An 18,549-nucleotide genomic window follows, 5' to 3' on the forward strand; every position below is an offset into this window, starting at 1 on the left:
GGGAAACTGTGACACTCTATACAGTGGGGTTGCTTTCTAGATGACTACAACATGTTCGTTTTCAAGTTTAATTTAAACAAGGTTTTGCTGAGCTGTCCTCTAAAATAATCAACTTTTACCTAATTTCCACTATTACCGATGCTTACGGTGTTGTCTTACCGACCACCTGACACTCCTTAACCCTTATCCATGAGTGGTCTTCAGCGGCCTTGTAAAAAGGGAAAAAGTATTTTAACTGCAGTCGCTTTCTCGTTCAAAATGAGCGCGTGTAAAGAACTATTTCTTTTTAAGAAAAATTAGCGTAGCATGACACACGCTGATGGCGAAGATATGGGTTCTTTCAATTTCATTATGAAATAGGAGCAGTGTTTTGAAGGGTTTCTACAGAACTAGCGGTTGCGCAATCCACAAAATTTCTTCTTTTAGTAGGTATTGAATATTAAGTAGGAAGTTAAAACAATTTGAACCAACTCTGGGCTAAGTAAACTACCGAGATTTAAATGCTGTTTATTTATGCATGAAAAGTGAGCTCTATTCTAGGTGTTCATTTTTCAAAGACGTCTACAACATACTGAAACCTTTTTTTAAAACGTAGAAACCAGAGAGAGAAACCGACAAACGCGCGAATTTACGCAACCATGACCACAAACCCATGCCAGCCTGTTCACATGTAGAGATTCGCGTAATAAGCAAATTAACAATTCTTTCTTGTTCATCGTTAAAACTATTTAAATCACAAAATAATAATTGCACGTGTTTTACTTTTTGTCTTTTGTAAACTAAAACAATCGTCTAAAAAGAAGAGAAAATAAGTATTCAAATATTAATGAAAGTATTCAAGAAATTATTACAACCACAATTAAATACATACAAACGCATAAATGCATCGAAAATACTGCCTGATTTATTACAAATAAAGGTTGGATCTCACTCGCCAGTCTCCTATATCTTTATAAAGCTCCTATATGGAGTATTGTTGCCATATTTTGTCTAATGCACCAATCACTAATCGCTCGCTCTCTCTCTCTCTCTCTCTCTCTCTCTCTCTCTCTCTCTCTCTCTCTCTATCTCTCTCTATCTATCTCTCTCTCACACACACACACACACACACACTCTCTCTCTCTCTCTCTATCTATCTATCTATCTATCTCTCTCACACACACACACACACTCTCTCTCTCTCTCTCTCTCTCTCTCTCTCTCTCTCTTACTCTTGAACTGAATGCAACTCGCAGCCCCCGTCACATCGCGGTAATGTTATATCCCGGCGCTTTTTACAAGTACTTCGGTGGAATAGGCCCCACAAAACTTCTTGCACACCCACTCAACATAAACACCCCCGACAAACCTGACAATTAGCAATGTCCTACGTTTTTTTACTGTAACAGTCCTCTGGTGTCGGAAAACTTTATACTTTAACAAAATCTTTCCTCTGATCTTTGGAATTCCCGACCTGCTATCTATTTCCACGACTGTATAAACATACAAAAAGTTAAGTGTAATTCGAACAAACATATGTCAACAACTATGAATCTAGACCTACGTTTAGAGCAGTTCCTAATATTTCAGTGGCAATATCTCGAGTATATAAAAGTTTTTTTTTATTGTTATAATGAAAGAAACGTGTGCTAAGAGAACGAAGCAACAAATGATAAAAACTAAAAACAATTCATTTTATTAAAAAGTTTGTAAAAAAATTTTATAACTTTCTTATTCGTGCTGTTTTAGGCCAGTTCTTTCAAAATTTATGGAACATATTCGCATTTGGGATTGCCATTATGGTACAAAGATAAGCGCTCTTTAATATATATATATATATATATATATATATATATATATATATATATGAATCACCTTTTTCTTCACCCTATTCCCTCTGCTTCACTTTTTCTTATCAAGTAAGATCTTTGACTTACTTGCAGTTTTATCAAATACTTTTGCATGCAAAATCCGATCCCGCATTTTGCTAATTCCTACCCTCCGAAGAGAAGGAATGTATTTCTTCGAAACTCCGCGGATTAAGGACTATCCACTTTGTGTTTCCTTTTCAAATGAAATAAGTGTTTTTTAACATGCTTTATTAACTATTTGCTCATATATATATATATATATATATATATATATATATATATATATATATATATATATATATATATAATGGCTCTCCCATCGTGTTCGACGGATCAGGGACAAAAATTCGCTCTGTTTTCCTCTGCCTTGAATGTTTGTGCCGCATGTGTGACACGAGGCCAGCTCTGCTCCCACAAACCAAGCCGCACGACTCACAGGATACAGGCTGGGAAGGTGCTGTTCCTACTCTTGCTCTACGAAGATTTGTTTGATTCGATAGCCGTGTGTCAATGTATGTGTTAATGCCCGCAAAACATTTTTCCCTCCACAATTTTCTATCCGCAGCATCTTCTTCAAAGGTTTTTGGGTTCAGGCCTGCGTGCGTAAGATTGTCTTTCAGCTTATCCCTGTACCTCAGAAATGGACGACCCACATTTCGATTACCCTCTTTCAGTTGACTGTATGGAAGTTGCTTAGGAAGACGGTTTTCATCCATGCGAAAAAGGTGACCAGCCCACCGAAGCTGAGACTTCATCAGGAAGGCCTCAATACTTAAAATGCCGCACCTAGCACACAATCCCTTGTCTTTCCATGTTAATCCATATATGCTGTTGTCTTTCCATGTTAATCCATATATGCTGCGAAGGCAACGCTTATGGAATGTATCCAGTTGCTCAATCTGCCTATGGTATGGGGTCCAGGCTTCCGATCCATACTGGAGTATCGAAACAATCACTGCACGATAAACTGAGATTTTGGTCTTTAGAATGAAACCTCTTTCATTCCATACTCTTGACCGCAGTTTGTCGAAGACATCAGTCGCCTTTGAAATTCTACTCAATATCTCATCATCAAGTGATGCTGACGAATTCACCTTACTTCCGAGATATGCAAAGGATTTAACATACTTTAGAGGCTGTCTATTCACTAAGATTTTCTGAGGCGGTTCCACATATTCTGGTCTCGGAATATTCACACCAACACCACCTTGCTGCAACGGGGTGGGCTTTGGTTGGTAGATAACTTCTGTCTTTTTCAAAGTGTTTTTTAACATGTTTTATTAACTATTTGCTCTTATATATATATATATATATATATATATATATATATATATATATATATATATATATATATATATATATATACACGAGAAGAATACCCGCTCAGAACCAGTAAAATGATTAATTCTTTTTAGCAGAACCGAATTAACAATCAAAATAACGTTGCGAACCTCTGGTCTATACTTACTATGTATATTTGTATCTTATTCGTTTTTTTTTTGGGTTGTTGTTTTTTCAATAAACTTTTTCATGATACTAAGTGAAATGTCTAAATTAAATTGATAACAAAGGACAGAAACGATATGCCCTACAAGATGCTTGTCATATTGTGAATCCAAAAACATCCAATGACGTGTATTTAGTTAACGGAAATATTCTGCTTATTTTATTCTGTTTATTCATTTTGTTTCCCTTTCATTTTATTTTCCATTTATCGATATGACCGCCGGCGACAGACATCAACTACTTTACGAAGGAGAACAATTACTGTTAAGACAGAAGTAGTGTAGCATTGAGTTCATTTATTTGAGAGTGGCAGCAACGTTCAATAAACACGATTCAAATACAAGACTGTGCAGCTACACATTTGGTTATTTCCAATTCAGTATTTAGAATGGCTGAGGCAATCCAATGTTTGCAAATATCTGCGCAGTTATATTTCCTTTCCACAAAATTTCACATATTTTTCCTTGTGTTTTTCTACCACATTGTGTTGTGTACGTTATTATTATACACGCAGTAACTAAGTTTTCATTACAGAAACACTAAAGTTTACAATAGTTATTCGCGCCTTTTTTATTTTCTTATCGTCATCGTATCAGAGAAATGCTTGTTCGCTAATCAACGTTTCTTGTACGTTTAGAAAGACTAAATTCGACACAAATCTGATGGAAGAAAGCGGGCTATTTGTTCGATATACTTTTCGTTTCAAACCATTAACCTGCGGAGGAGAAGGAGAGAAAGAAAGAAAAATCACTAATTCTTTATATCTTGTCAGCCCATATCGGTATGTGTTAATGTCCTTGCGTCCTTCCAAACGAACTGACTGCTTGGTAAGTAAAGGTCATGCATGCAGCATGTATTCTGTCGATTTGCCCAACATTAGTCAAGTACAAATTAGTGCATAGTTTGTTCAGCCTTTTTATTTTACCCTATGTCCTTGTCAGAATTTCCATTTTTGTGCTGAAAAAATGGAATTCCAGCGTAATTTTTTTAAATGTTTAAATACAACGTTTTAATACGTTGAAAGGGGAGAAAACTCAGTTAACTGTTTAAGTAGCGAGAACGTTATTTTATGTAAAATTACTCTTAATTAAATGTTTCAGCTTTATTAACCAAGATTTAAGTTGTGTGTGTTAACAACATATAACAACGTCAGTTAAATCGAAGCAAGACAAATCCGAGTTCCCTTGAACAGTCTTTGGTGTTTGTTGTCTCGCGTCGGTAACTTCCTCAGATCTTAACTGGTATTCTGCTATCAGTAATAACATCACTTTATTGCTTATCTCGACAGTCTTCATAACAGATATGTATTACTGTTAATTGTATTCCAAGATTCGTTTCTTTATTTTTAAGTCGTGGTTTTTTTTTCTCGTGCATTCTTCCCCATTTTTCGCCAGAACCTTCGATTCTTTCTTACCCATCATACAAGTCATACAAATTAATATTTATCTCCTTGTGCTCGTTTTATAGGACTTTCGCGCCGATATCTCAGTAAGCTTTTTTTTTCTGTGATTAAAACTTCCTTTCCGTAATTCCTGACCAAACCAATCAATTAGCATAACCTCTTGGTTGGTCCTACGGTCGATTTGTCTATTAGCTTCTCAGCCCCTTGCGGCAAGATTATTCGCGACAACATTAATTCAACACTTAGTCTTACGGACCAATTAGCTTTTAACTACTCAGCCCCTTGTGGCTAGATTATTCGAGACAATTACGGTTGACACCAGAACCAAAAGGGACAGAGGCATTATCCATGCCCCAGACTGAATTGCCCTGTTTTGTCACATTCCAATACTACCATGCGATACTGGAGTTACCTTTATCATTTAACTTCGGTAGTTCTCCTGTTTATTCACTAACTACTTATGATTTCCACAAACCTACTTCGTTTGTAAACCGAACTTCCATGCCACGTCATCTCCCATTGTTGTTCCAACACCGGACAATCAGGTTCGTTGTCCGAATTTTCTCGGCAACATTCGAACTGTCTATAAATAATTTCGTCATTATCCACATCCTCCATTTCTGTATTCGAGGATTGTAAGTACCTTAGATGCTTAGCGGACACTTATCTTCCTATCACAGCGGCAATGCAACCGCTGCGTCATTTTCTCATAAAGGGCTTCAGTCTTAGGATTAAACAATAATGCTCTGTTAACATCAAGTGCCTTACTTGACCGCCAAGCATGATTTAATGTTAGTTTCGGAACAAAAGAAATCTTATGCATGTCTATAGAGATAAATTTAGCGTGAATTTAAGTTTTCACATTAAAAGCTGTATACCGTTATATAAAGTATGGCATGCACATATAAATTTATACATTGAATAAAGCATCTTGTAAACTAAGTACTTTACATAAAACATTCATAAAATGTTTTTAGATGGAAATAACAGTTAAGAAATGTTTTTTAGATGGAAATAACAGTTAAGAAATGTTTTTAGATGGAAATAACAGTTAAGAAATGTATAACGTAAAATGTTTTTTTTTGTTTTTTGAAAATTTTAATTTATGAATTTTTATGTGATAGTATTTGAATATCAGAAAGCAAAACTAAAATAAATTGAATTGTTGAAAATTCAAGGAAAAATTAAATTTAAATATTTACTATTTACATAAAATAATTATTTTTTTTCCGAATTAAATTTCTTTTTTGCATAAAAATATTTTAATCTTGCTAATTTTAAATTTGATGTCATGATAAATGATCCTGAAGTTCTTTTTTTAATTGCGAATTATCTGACCTTGTTATTTTTATTTTTAATTTCCAAAGTTTGCGATATAGAAAGGGATTTTCGACCCTACAAACCTTATATAAATGTTCCTTTTCGTAATTTCTTAAATATTTTGCCTGAGTTTGATTTGGCTGACGAAGAGCTTGAGTACATGCAGACATGTCGTTTTGCATCAGATGTGTCAGCGGCTATCAATATACGAAAGCCACGCTAGGATAAAGGTTAATGGGTTTGTCAGATGGACGGTGAGGCAGACACAAGTTGATGACTTGGTTCACACAGAATTTGTTAGGCTTAAAAATGCCCACGTTGTGGTCATCTCGGAAGCAGCCCAATTGTATTGTATTCCACAGACATTTTTTTTTAAAGAAACTCTGCTCACGTTTCGTGTTGGTCTAGATAAACATAGGAAGAAGTGAAATTATTGAGAGCTAAACAAGTTATTGATGTGAATGTTTTACAGGCGGGGACAGAGATTAGAGAGTAGACTACCATGAAAATAATAGAGTAAGGATAGACCAGCCACGTTTTTCCTGTGAGAAAAGAAGCTGGAGAAGGAAAGAGGATACTTTCAGATTTCGAAGTATAGGGGTATATATATATATATATATATATATATATATATATATATATATATATATATATATATATATATATATATATATAAAGAGAGAGAGAGAGAGGGGGGGGAGAGAGAGAGAAAAACATTTTATATGAGAAACGGTTTCCTTCGCGTATATCATAGAATAAGACCTTATTATTCATTTATTTGTTGAATGATGTTTTTATTGCGAAATTGTCGCTCATCGTCGATACTGTCTGCTATTCAGTTGACTAGCCTCCTCCCAAGTCCATCCTTTCCCCTACATCTAACCCTGAATCATTCATGAACACACTGCGAGGAGCGAAATCAGCATTAAAAAACAGCCTTTCCAGTACATAAAACATCAAAGACCTCCTCTGGTTAAAGATAAATAAAAATATAATGAGATAGCTAGATAAGAATATATCTATATATATATATATATATATATATATATATATATATATATATATATATATATATATATATATATAGGTAAAAAATAGGATTAGATAACTTACGAGCGCGCACACACCTATATATATATATATATATATATATATATATATATATATATATATATATATATATATATATATATATATATATATATATATATACAGGGTGACCCAAAAAATCAGGCCCAACTCTAATTAGGACTCATTTCTTAGTGTTTTGTCCGAATGAAATGAAATTTTGGTCATGACTAGTTTATTTTATTCAAAACATCACATCAAAACACAAGAGTCTTTTTTCTTCGTTCTTCAGCATATGTTCTAGATGGCCTCCATTTACCTTTTGATTTTGTGTTTTTTGGGTCACCCTGTATATATATATATATATATATATATATATATATATATATATATATATATACATCATCCCTTCTATCATCCCCTTCCCATACCTATACCCCCTCCAATTGCCCCCCCCCTCTGGGGAACAAAATCTCCCCCACACTAAGAACCGATCCTGGGTCTGGCCATACCCACATGGGGAAACAAATAAATAGAAACATTAAAAAATCCCCTATACATATTTTAAATACACCCCTCTTTCTAAACAAACATAATATAAGGAATACTCGAAAAGACTAAAACGAAAAATCACAATACTAAAATCCAAGAATCAAAAAAATAAATACCAAAATAGAATGAAAGCACCCCTACCCTAATTTCAGAAGAGCTGCCCCCCTCCTCACACATACACATTAGTAACGAACTTGGATCACAGTCACCTTCCTAAGGAAGAAAATAACCTCATAATACTATAAAACAGTATATACAATCTCAAACCAATAAAAGCAAAACACACACGCACACACGCGCGCACACACACACACAAACACACACACAGACACACACACACACACTACCCCACCCTAAAGGAAAAGAAAAAACACTAACAGAAAGAAAGAGTGACTACAACCAGGTCAGCGACCTGGACAAGCCCAATAAAAGAGCAATAAAAATTGAACATGCCAATGAATAATAAACACTTACAAGCCTCCACCTCTTGGAAACGCTTCAAATGAACCACGAAAATTGACATTTTTACATCTCCAACACATTTGAAAATAATTTCTGACGAGGACGCTTTACAGAACGTCTGAAACGCGCGTAAAAACGATTTCAATGACTTAAAAACATTATTACAATGATCCAAACATAATTCTCAATGAAAAACCAAGACACGGAATAATAAAATAATGTTAAAAAATACACATTGTTGGTGACTACTCCCTTATTCAAATATATATATATATATATATATATATATATATATATATATATATATATATATAGTAATTTATAAAAGAAGAGTCTTAGAGTAGATGAAACGCGGTATATTCAGTGTAGCTTAATCGCCATATATATTTTATAAATTACTAACTAGCTCTACCTACGTATTGAGCACTTTTGAAGTAAATAATTAAAGTTTACGCATAAATCTATACTTTCGTATATTATTTTTATGTGAGTAAATTAAGTAGTTATATACATATATATATATATATATATATATATATATATATATATATATATATATATATAAAGTAGTAGCGTTTGTGTGTGTGTCTGTCTGTACAACTCCCCATGACCAAAGAAATATAAAGCCATATGTGTGTACACATCTCCTGGTCAAAAAACATTAAGCCCATGATAGGATACTTCTATCAACGGAGATATTAAATTTCATACGTAATTTCTATATATAGCATTCTTCAAACCACATCTATATTGATTGAGTTACGGGCATTAGCATATCACATTAAATTTAATCTATTTAAATAATTAGCTCGATTATATTACTTATCCCACATAATAGTTTTGTTTTAACTGTACTAATTAATTTTTTTTAATTATTTAGTTTATTTCAATTTTAATTTATATTTGATTTAACTTATTTTATCTGAAATCGTTTAATTTTTAAACCAGAAAACCAAAGGGGAAATAACTGTGACAGCTTAATTGAAAATTGTTTTAAACGGAGCACATTATTAAATATTTTCTGTAATAGATTTGTTTTCATTTCGAAATATTCTTCTAAACTGAATTATTATTTTTATTTTTAATTCGGAGGAAATTTTTTTCGCTTATTCTTAATGTTTGAGTAACCATTTTTTTATATATTAGAGAAAAATGTAAATATGAAGAATCACTCACCCCTCGAAAATTCCTTTAAAAATACAGCTTTTAAAGGTTTTCGGGGGCGCTAAAAACGAAAATAACGTTTAAAATTACGGCAAACGAATAGTTTCCAAGATATGAAAAACATCTTAGTTTAAAAAGTGGGGGATCACTTTTCTATAATAATTTAACGTAAAATGATAACCCGCTTTGTGGCACTCATTTGGGCGGAGGAGACTTTCTTTCGACCCTCGGGAAATCTTTTAAAATTACCACTAACGTTAAAAATTCCAGGAAACAAGTAGTTTATAGGATATGAAGAAATGCACCGACTTTATGGCCACCGGATGTGACCGCTACAACACCCCCACCCCTATATCGCCTCCCACCAAATGTCTTGTGAAATATTTAACGGTTCTTCTGCTCGGTTGATGTTGGTGCGTTACTTACGTCAAAGCAGCTAATTACATTGCAGAAGCACCTGTTGAAAAACTATACAAGTTCTATATCGAATATCCCCCTCCAAAAAAAGAAAGAAAAATATAAACCGGCAGCCCCCCTCCTAAAAATGTTCGAGATGACATGACTGGTTGAACGCTTTGCGGCCAAAAAATGATAATTACAAAGTGGGTGCTCATTTTACGTTAAATTATTATAAAAAAGTGATTCCCCACTTTATTAAACTAACATTTCTTTATATCTTGGAAACTACTCACTTGCCGTCATTTTAAACGTTATTTTCGTGTTTAGCGACCCCGAAAACATTTAAAAGTGATAATTTTAAAGAAATTTTCGAAAGTGGAGTGATTTTACATATTTATCGAGAAAAATAATTTAAACTAATATCCTCATTTACTTGCATCCCCACGAGGGCAGAATTAGTCAGACAAAGGGCCAATTTTCCATATGAGCAAAATCCATCATCCATTTTTTTTTTATAAAATTTAATCGGTGTTGCCCAGGATTTATTATAATAATTATACCATAGCAAGTGTGTTAAATTGCCTGCGAAACAGATTTTTTTTATAATTTATTTAATATCTTAAATTAAAAATGGTCAATTTTTACGACGTGATACAGCGTCGTTTAACCCCTAAAAATAAATTAAAATCTGCTGTTTTGTGGCCTAACATGTTTAAGCAGCCTTTATAAATAACATGAAAGAAGAAATTTTGAAAAAAAATAATTAACATTTTAGCGTGGGGGATAACGTTTCTATATAACTTTAACGTAAAATGAGCATCCACTTTTTGGCCGCAAAGCGTTCAACCAGTCATGTCATCTCGAGCATTTTTACAAGTTTGGCGATTGAGGGGGGGGGGCATGACAAATACAATTTTTTGTTTGTTTGTTTTTTTTTTTTTACATTTGAAACAAAATAACGATACATTTAATGAATTTTTATGAGACCATTCTGTACTTTCACCTAACAATTTTATAAACAGAACGAACCCTAAAATATGACAAATTCATTTGGTTGGGGGTCATTACCTTAGAAATATAAAATGACGAAAAATTTGATTTAATTATTTTTGGAATCAATTTTTGGTAGACCTTTTTTTGCGATTGCATGGGTATTCGCTGCTACTTTTATTGAAACAAAAGTTGTAATGATTTATTTTTAATTATTTTGGTGGGGAGGTCTTTTCAGCGCTCAATATCCGGAGAATGTTTTTTTTCTCTTTGTAGCCCTTCTGCCGAAATATCTGGTTGGGAGCGTATCACATACTTCTTTTTTGGGCGATTACATTTACATGTTTTCATCCGTTCTTTTTTTTGTGTGTGGGTTGCCCATGATGAAATGATGAAAATGGTTAGTATGCAGGTGTGCTTCAAACAGCACTTCATGTCAATCCAGGCAACGCTGGGTACCCATGCTAGTATATATATATATATATATATATATATATATATATATATATATATATATATATATATATATATATATATGTAGAAATATATTTTCTTAAATATATCAATCCTTATTTAAGAAGCTCAATTTAATTTCAGAGAAAAGTTATATTTCATTGTCATTCTCTCTCTCTCTCTCTCTCTCTATATATATATATATATATATATATATATATATATATATATCGACATTTTCATCGTATATATATATATATATATATATATATATATATATATATATATTATATGTATATAATAGTTGTATAAGTTGGTTTCTTACATATAAATCCAATGGAACCCGCCTGATTATTAAATAATGCTCAATGGAGGAGAGAGTTGATATAAAGTCTGTTTATTGTACAAACATTATTGGTTACATATGTGCATACATGTTTCAGCGGAATCTCAATTCAGAGACTCACCTCATCAGACATGGGAAGGAGATGTTATTGAAACGTGAATCAAGGTTCAATAGTTTTTTATGAAATATATTCGGGTGTGTTTGACGCTCTGAAAGAAAAGAGGGATGTATATTTTGTGAATGTGGACAGTGGAGGTGTTGGAGGGAGGTGTGGTAAAGAAAGGGGTAGGAGTGGAAGGAGGGAAGGAAGAGGAGGTAAGTACGATCCCGTCTGGTCAAGCTGTCGCAGCGGGGGTATCGGTTTTATTTTAACTTGACGGTTATTTATTGGCTGTTATTATTAGTTGTTTGCTTTAATCTGAGGTAATATTATACCTTACTCGTAGTCGTTTTTAAGTCTTTATGGTTAGTTTTTCTGTTCTGGTGGCGCATTCCTTATCTATTTATTTTATTGGCAAGCTTTACTTATTTAATTTATTCCTCGTCTTTTTATCAACTGTGGGCTATATTAAGTTTTATTTTAATGCAAAGGTGATAGAAAGCCTTCGTAAAAATTCAGATACTTCCGATTTTTAAAATTTTAACAATTAATAAATATTCTCCAAATTTTTAGTTTTTAGTGTATTAAAATGTTAAGAGAGGCATAATATAGCTCCTACTTTCCATTTGAAAACTTAAACATTTCAGATTTGCATTAAATTTTGCGATAGTTATTAGAAAACTATAAAGCAAGATTTCATGAATTTCAATTGTTTTCTTAAAATCCTTTAATGTCAAGCCTTAACTTTAAAACATTAAAGTCAAGCCTTAACTTTAAAACATTTTCTAGAATCAAAATTATGTACTGGATTTGATCAGAACGCGATTATGAATTTTAGGTGTAGGTTTAGTAGCATTATATCTTTATCTTATTCCTATTTGCAGCCGCGAAGGACGTCTTATTATAGCAGTAAAGTTATTAATTTTGTAATTTTTTTTCTAGATGCAAGTGCTAATATTATATTTATTTCAGTTTTTAATCTTTATTTTTAATTCATTGTTTTATTAATTACTCTCGTGGAAAGATGTACCGAATCTATATGGCAAGTTCTTTTGTAATATATATTTTATTTTATTTATTTTTTTTTTTATTTATTTATTTATTTTATTTTTTTATCATAGATTTTTCCTGTCCATAAATGTTTATATTTTCCAAGTTGATAGCATTACAGATTTTGCAATTGTTTTCATTTTCAGTTGTTTTTTTAATAGAGAGTAGACAATGCATTGTGGATGCGTTATCGGCAGCTCCCGTTACTCTCGCTTCTCTTTATTTGTCCTTCAGTCCTCATTTTTAATGAGTGATTTTTCTGACAAAGGTTGAAGAAAAAGCTGTTTTCTAGGCTGGCAGTATTTTGCATGAACAGCCGCCAGGGATGTTGGATAATTTCTGTTTCTATGTCTATCCTTGTAGCCATGTCACTAGTAAGGATGCTGGAGGTAAACGTTTTATCTGGGCTGACGTTATCCGCTTGATAGTTAGGGACCCGAACCTTGGATTAACCACTAAGGAGGTTGTCCTATCAGCAGGTGCAAATTACTGGGGCTGCTGTATTGTCATTTTGTGAATGGATTCTGGACCATGCAGTAGCTTCTGGTGGGGCCTCTCGATGCCATATTAGTGGGTAATTCTTACGGCTTTACCTTTTCATGTGCTACAAAAAATCTTCATTTCTATCTCTCTCTTACTTCCCCTCTCTGCCCTGTTTCAGACATGTCTGTCGACCTAGTCCACAAATCCCAAAACATCATCCTGAAAAGTCTCAATAAAAAACAAACGATTAAATCTGGATCTCCAACTTCTAACGTAGACCCCCACTACCAGGTTTCCTTCAGGGGTCTACAGTCTAACCTTTCAGAGGTTGAAACCCAATTACAGGAGATGAAACCAGACATATTATTTCTAAGTGAAACTGGCATTGGACAGACCATTTCCCTAGATGAGTTCGTAATTAAAGGATACTCTAATTTAACTTCCAAATCTGACCCCCAAGATCGCCATGAGCATGGAATATGTACCTATATAAAAGATGGCTTTCCATGTGGTAGGGACATCTCCAGAGAAGATCCTAACTTACCCTATATGTGCTTCCGGGTTGCACTAGCTCAAACTACTGCATTTATATTTGCACTCTATCGCCCCCACAACAGCGGAGTTACTATCTTTAAAAACATATCTGAGAAAATTGACCACGTCCTATCTGCTTATCCTTCAGTTAATATTCATATCTGTGGAGACCTTAATGTTCACAATGTGGAATGGTTAACTCACTCAAACAAAACCGATGATGAGGGGAGGTTCTGTTATGATTTCTTTATGAGCTCACTCAGATTATTAACGAACCCACCGGTGTTCCGGATACTGACGGCCAGTATGCAAGTCTCCTAGACCTCTTTCTCACAACTTGCCCTGAACTGTGTTCAGCTTTTGTTCTGTCTCCACTTGGATCTTCCGACCACTCAGTTGTATCAGTTAAGATAAAAACGAAATGTAATAAGTCCCCAGATGTACCTCTCCATCGTACAGTATATCGATACTCTATGGCTGACTGGGACAGCTTCCGCACATTTATATCAGATCTACCTCTGCGTCCCATGTTTAAAAAGGATGTGCCCTCTATAGTATCAGACCTGACAGAATGGTTAATTGTAGGTATAGACCGTTTCATACTCTCGAAAATCTCCAGCAAAAACCTAACAGCCAGCCGTGGTTCTCTCCGGAATGTGCTGCTGCCAGTGCGCAGAGAAATCACTTTTTCCATTGCTTCCAACGTAATAAATGTACTGAGACTAAAGCCGCTTTCAGAACTGCCAGCAACCACTGTAAAAAAGTAATAAAGAATGCAAGAGAGTTGTATGTCATGTCCAAAGTAGCTGGGCAGCCACTTGGTTCTCACCAGTTTTTGCAAATAGCAAACAGAATCCTGAACAGAAGCGTGTGCTCTATTCCAACTCTCATAAGTGGACCTGAGGTAATTTTGTCAGCATTAGACCAAGCCAAACTCTTGGCCAAGAACTTTGCAGCTAATTCTAACCTTTGCGACCAGGGCTGCCAACTTCGAGCATTTCCTCCTGTATCACAAAACATGCTATGTGATATACAAATATCTGTACGTGATGTTGCCAAGCTAATCAAAAACCTTGATTCCAGTAAAGCGACCGGCTCTGACGGTTTTCCAATTATAGTACTCAAAAGACTTCAATCAGAACTGGCGCCCATCCTTACAAAACTTTTTAAACGTTGTCTTAAGGAGAATTGCTTCCCGTCACCCTGGAAAATTTCATCAGTATGCCCTGTATTTAAGAATTCAGGAGATCGCTCCTCTCCCTCACAGTACAGGCCAATAAGTCTCTTGTACGTCATGAGTAAGTTGCTGGAATCTGTGTTAATTAGAGAAGTAATCAACTATCTTAGCAAAAATAACCGTCTTAGTGACACGCAATATGGTTTCCGTTCTGCTAGATCTACAGCAGATGTGCTTACAGTTTTATCTCATAGGATTAGCGAATCTCTCGACAGAGACTACCTTTCTAGGGAAATTGTTCTTGACATATCAAAGGCCTTTGATAGAGTATAGCACAAAGGTTTACTTCACAAGATCTCCAGTTACGGTATAGCTGGAAATGTCTTCTCTCCTCTGATCTTGAGCAAGTGGTACAATGGGGAAAGAGGTGGCTTATTACTTTTAATGCATCTAAAACCAAGCTTTTACATCATCAACGCTCTGATCCCCATCTGGCATCAATTGAAATGAAAGGTTCTAGTCTTGGGGAGGCCTCATGTTTTGACAAGCTTCTGGGCTTGACCTTTACTCCTGATCTTAAATGAAACATATACATTAAATCCGTTGCCAAGGCCGTTGGAAAAATGGTGGGATTTTTCTATCGATCCAGTAGATATCTCACTGCTGATGCAATTCTCCATCTATATAAGAGCCAGGTACTGTTCCCACATCCGGGCAGGAGCTGCTAGAAAGGACTTATCCTGCCTTGATAGAGTTCAAAATAAACTTCGTAGCCTTTTGGTGGGTGTCCTTTTCTCTTCCCTGCAACCTCTTTCTCACAGAAGAAATGTTGCGAGTTTGTCTTGGCTTTATCGTTATTTTCATGGCAGGTGCTCGGCTGAACTCCATTCTATGATCCCCCCTCGCCAAATTTTCACAAGAAACACCCGTCTAGCAGAAAACACTATCATTAGTTTCCCCCACTCTTTAGCTGTGCCTAAACCTAAGCGTAGATTCCATGTGCACAGCTTCTTTCTTAGAACTGCACGCCTATGGAATTGTCTTCCATTTTTCTGCTTTCCAGCTTACTACAATATGGTTGTCTTCAAGTCTAACGTAAACAATTTTTGGATGAGCCGTTCCATATAAGTTAACAAATTTACCGAATCTCCATTACTAACGGTTACTATATTGTCCAATTTCTACTGTACACTCTTTAACCCTTATCCTCGAGTGGCCTCTTGGCCTTGATAAGTGATGATGCGTATGTAAAAAAAAAAATTAATCTTCGTAAATAGATATAAATGTGTAGCAACCGTTTTTGTGCGGGGAATTAATTTTACCCATATTGGGCAAGTATTGTTTAAGTATTTGCATATAATGATTACAAAAAATTTTGTCGATAAACATTTATTTTGGAATACTGAGAAATATCAGTTTATTTTTCATTATATATTTTTTTCGTACGGTTGGGATCATCGTGTTTTCTCTGTTTAACTCTGTTTTCTTTAGATGCACTGCAGTCTCGAATAATCAATTAACTTTTTGTATCCTCTTTTGTCTTGCAGGCGTTCGGTGACAACGCTCAGGGCTTAGTCAATGTGTTTGTCTTCTGTCTATGTACCAAAAGCGTTCGTCACAAACTGCAACGAAAATTCTGCTTCTCCTTGGGCGGACGCCGTACTCACCTCCGAAACATAAAACGCAGAAGACTTCCGGTGCATGTAGCAGAACTCCATTCAAAGTACGAAGCCGCATCAACTGTGTCATTTGAGGAAGCGATGGGTGCCACAAACCTAAGCATTCGCACTAGTGAAAAAGTCCCCATACTTGAATGTTGAGCAGCACCTCTATCAACTGACGAAAGGATGGGACAACCTTTTACGTAACTGCGACGCCCTTTTGCTCTTTTCATTTTATTTTCACAAAGTTCAACTCTTGTTTTATGACATGGAAATCCTGTCTCATAAGATGAGTTGTTCAAAGCTTCCTTTAAAATTGAATCAAATTCGAGAAATTTCAAACAAGACGCAAAATATTTTGTAATACATCAATTAATTTTAAAAGAAATATATGTTGCACTTGTAGCGTAAACAAGCTATTGCTATTTTTATTGAATTGAATATTCTTGAAATGATTTCAAGAAAGTGAAACCCGGCCGGATAATTGTAATGTGGTTGTGATGTGTGTATTTTTCTTCGTTTTTAACCATTTATCCTATTAGATTGAACAATAAAAAAGCGAACTGACTCACTTTATTTCATTAACGAAGTGGACATTTTCGAAGCAGGACCAAATTAACATTCTAACGGTCCCAAAATATTTTTTCAAAACCTCAGTGATATTTTCAAAAATGAAACTAACAAAAGAAAATTATTTTTACAAGTTAAAATCCAAACATTCTTAAACATTCTTTTAAAAATTGTTCTGTGAAAAGACTTCTTCAAAATATCAGTAAAGCTGAGACCATCATTTTAAGTTGCCTTGAAAGTTACTTAGTATTTGTTGTTGTACGATTGTATCGATATGTGTAGATATTATGTACATTATTTGCATTGCTTTTCATAAACGTAGTATTTATACTTCTACTTTCGGCCGCTGTGACTACGGCCTTATTTTGGGGTGTATCGTATTTGATTATCGTTTTAGTTGGTCATTGTATATATTGATATTTCTTATGTATTAACATCAGGTGCGCAAAATCAAAACAACGTAAGTGATGATAACTTCCTCATCAAAAGAATTCATACGCATACTATACTTCGATTTTTCACCTTAGATAAGCTTATCTTGTCAGTTTCCTTAGCAACTAACGCAAGTACATCTGTTGTTTATACTATGTTGGCATTAGTAACCGTCGATGCTATCCAATTGTTTGCTACAAAGGCCAGGTAGCAGTCTGTGAGTGTGCGTGCCTGCGTGCGTGCGTGTGTGTGTGTGCGTGTGTGTGTGTGTGTGCGTGTGTGCGTGTGTGTGTGTGTGCGTGCGTGTGTGTGTGTGTGTTTTCTGTCTAAACGCCAAAAGCCTTCGTCACAAACTGCAACAGAAATTCCCCTCCTACTTGGGCTAATATCGTACTCACCTTACAAACATAAAACACATAGAACTTCCGGTGAATGTAGGTAGGTTAATTTTCAGAAAACGGCGCTCATCAAAATAAATATTCACATAAAAAAATGACTCGAATCTGACAAACTGTAAATAACCTATTTATTTCTAATAAATGTTTTTAAAAAATATATATTGTTTATAAATTCTATTTATTCGCAAAGCTGATCATGCACGACATATGAAACGAACACAAATATCTAATATTAACGCAGATTTGGTATCTGTTTGTCTAAAGTTGAAACTAGATTATTACTTTTATATATTATATTACTTTTATATCTGAAACCGAAAGTACACTATCACTTCTGTTCATTCTTTTCATTTTACTACATATTATTTCAGACTAATTTACTATTTTTCAATTTTTCAGGGGGGGGGGAGGAGATAGAGTAATATCTGTTCAATTTTTCAGGGGGGGGAAGATAGAGTAATATCTGTTCTGTTATCATGAAATCATCCTCCCAGGCATTACTTCTTCCTTTTTAAGAGGTGAGTCTAGTATGTATTTTGCGGTAATAATACTATCTTCTCAGATATTACTTTCTCTTTTTTAGAGACGGATAGTGTAATATCTGTTCTACTATGATGATACCTTTCTCCCAT

The 18,549-nt window shown here is 34.5% G+C and overlaps 1 protein-coding gene across 1 annotated transcript in view; it reads left to right on the forward strand.

Moving 5' to 3' along the window:
* LOC145296845 (G-protein coupled receptor 157-like) overlaps nt 1–18,072 on the forward strand; it is a 375,495-nt gene extending 357,423 nt beyond the window's left edge. Inside the window, exon 5 of the mRNA XM_080142968.1 lies at nt 16,404–18,072. Coding sequence (XP_079999094.1) covers nt 16,404–16,676 — 273 coding nt within the window. The 3' untranslated portion in view covers nt 16,677–18,072. The remainder of the gene's footprint in view (nt 1–16,403) is intronic.
* Nucleotides 18,073–18,549: the final 477 nt, after the last annotated feature.

This window comes from Euprymna scolopes, chromosome 17 (genome assembly GCF_053919585.1).
Source record: "Euprymna scolopes isolate OS-2025 chromosome 17, ASM5391958v1, whole genome shotgun sequence".
Taxonomy (NCBI): domain Eukaryota; kingdom Metazoa; phylum Mollusca; class Cephalopoda; order Sepiida; family Sepiolidae; genus Euprymna; species Euprymna scolopes.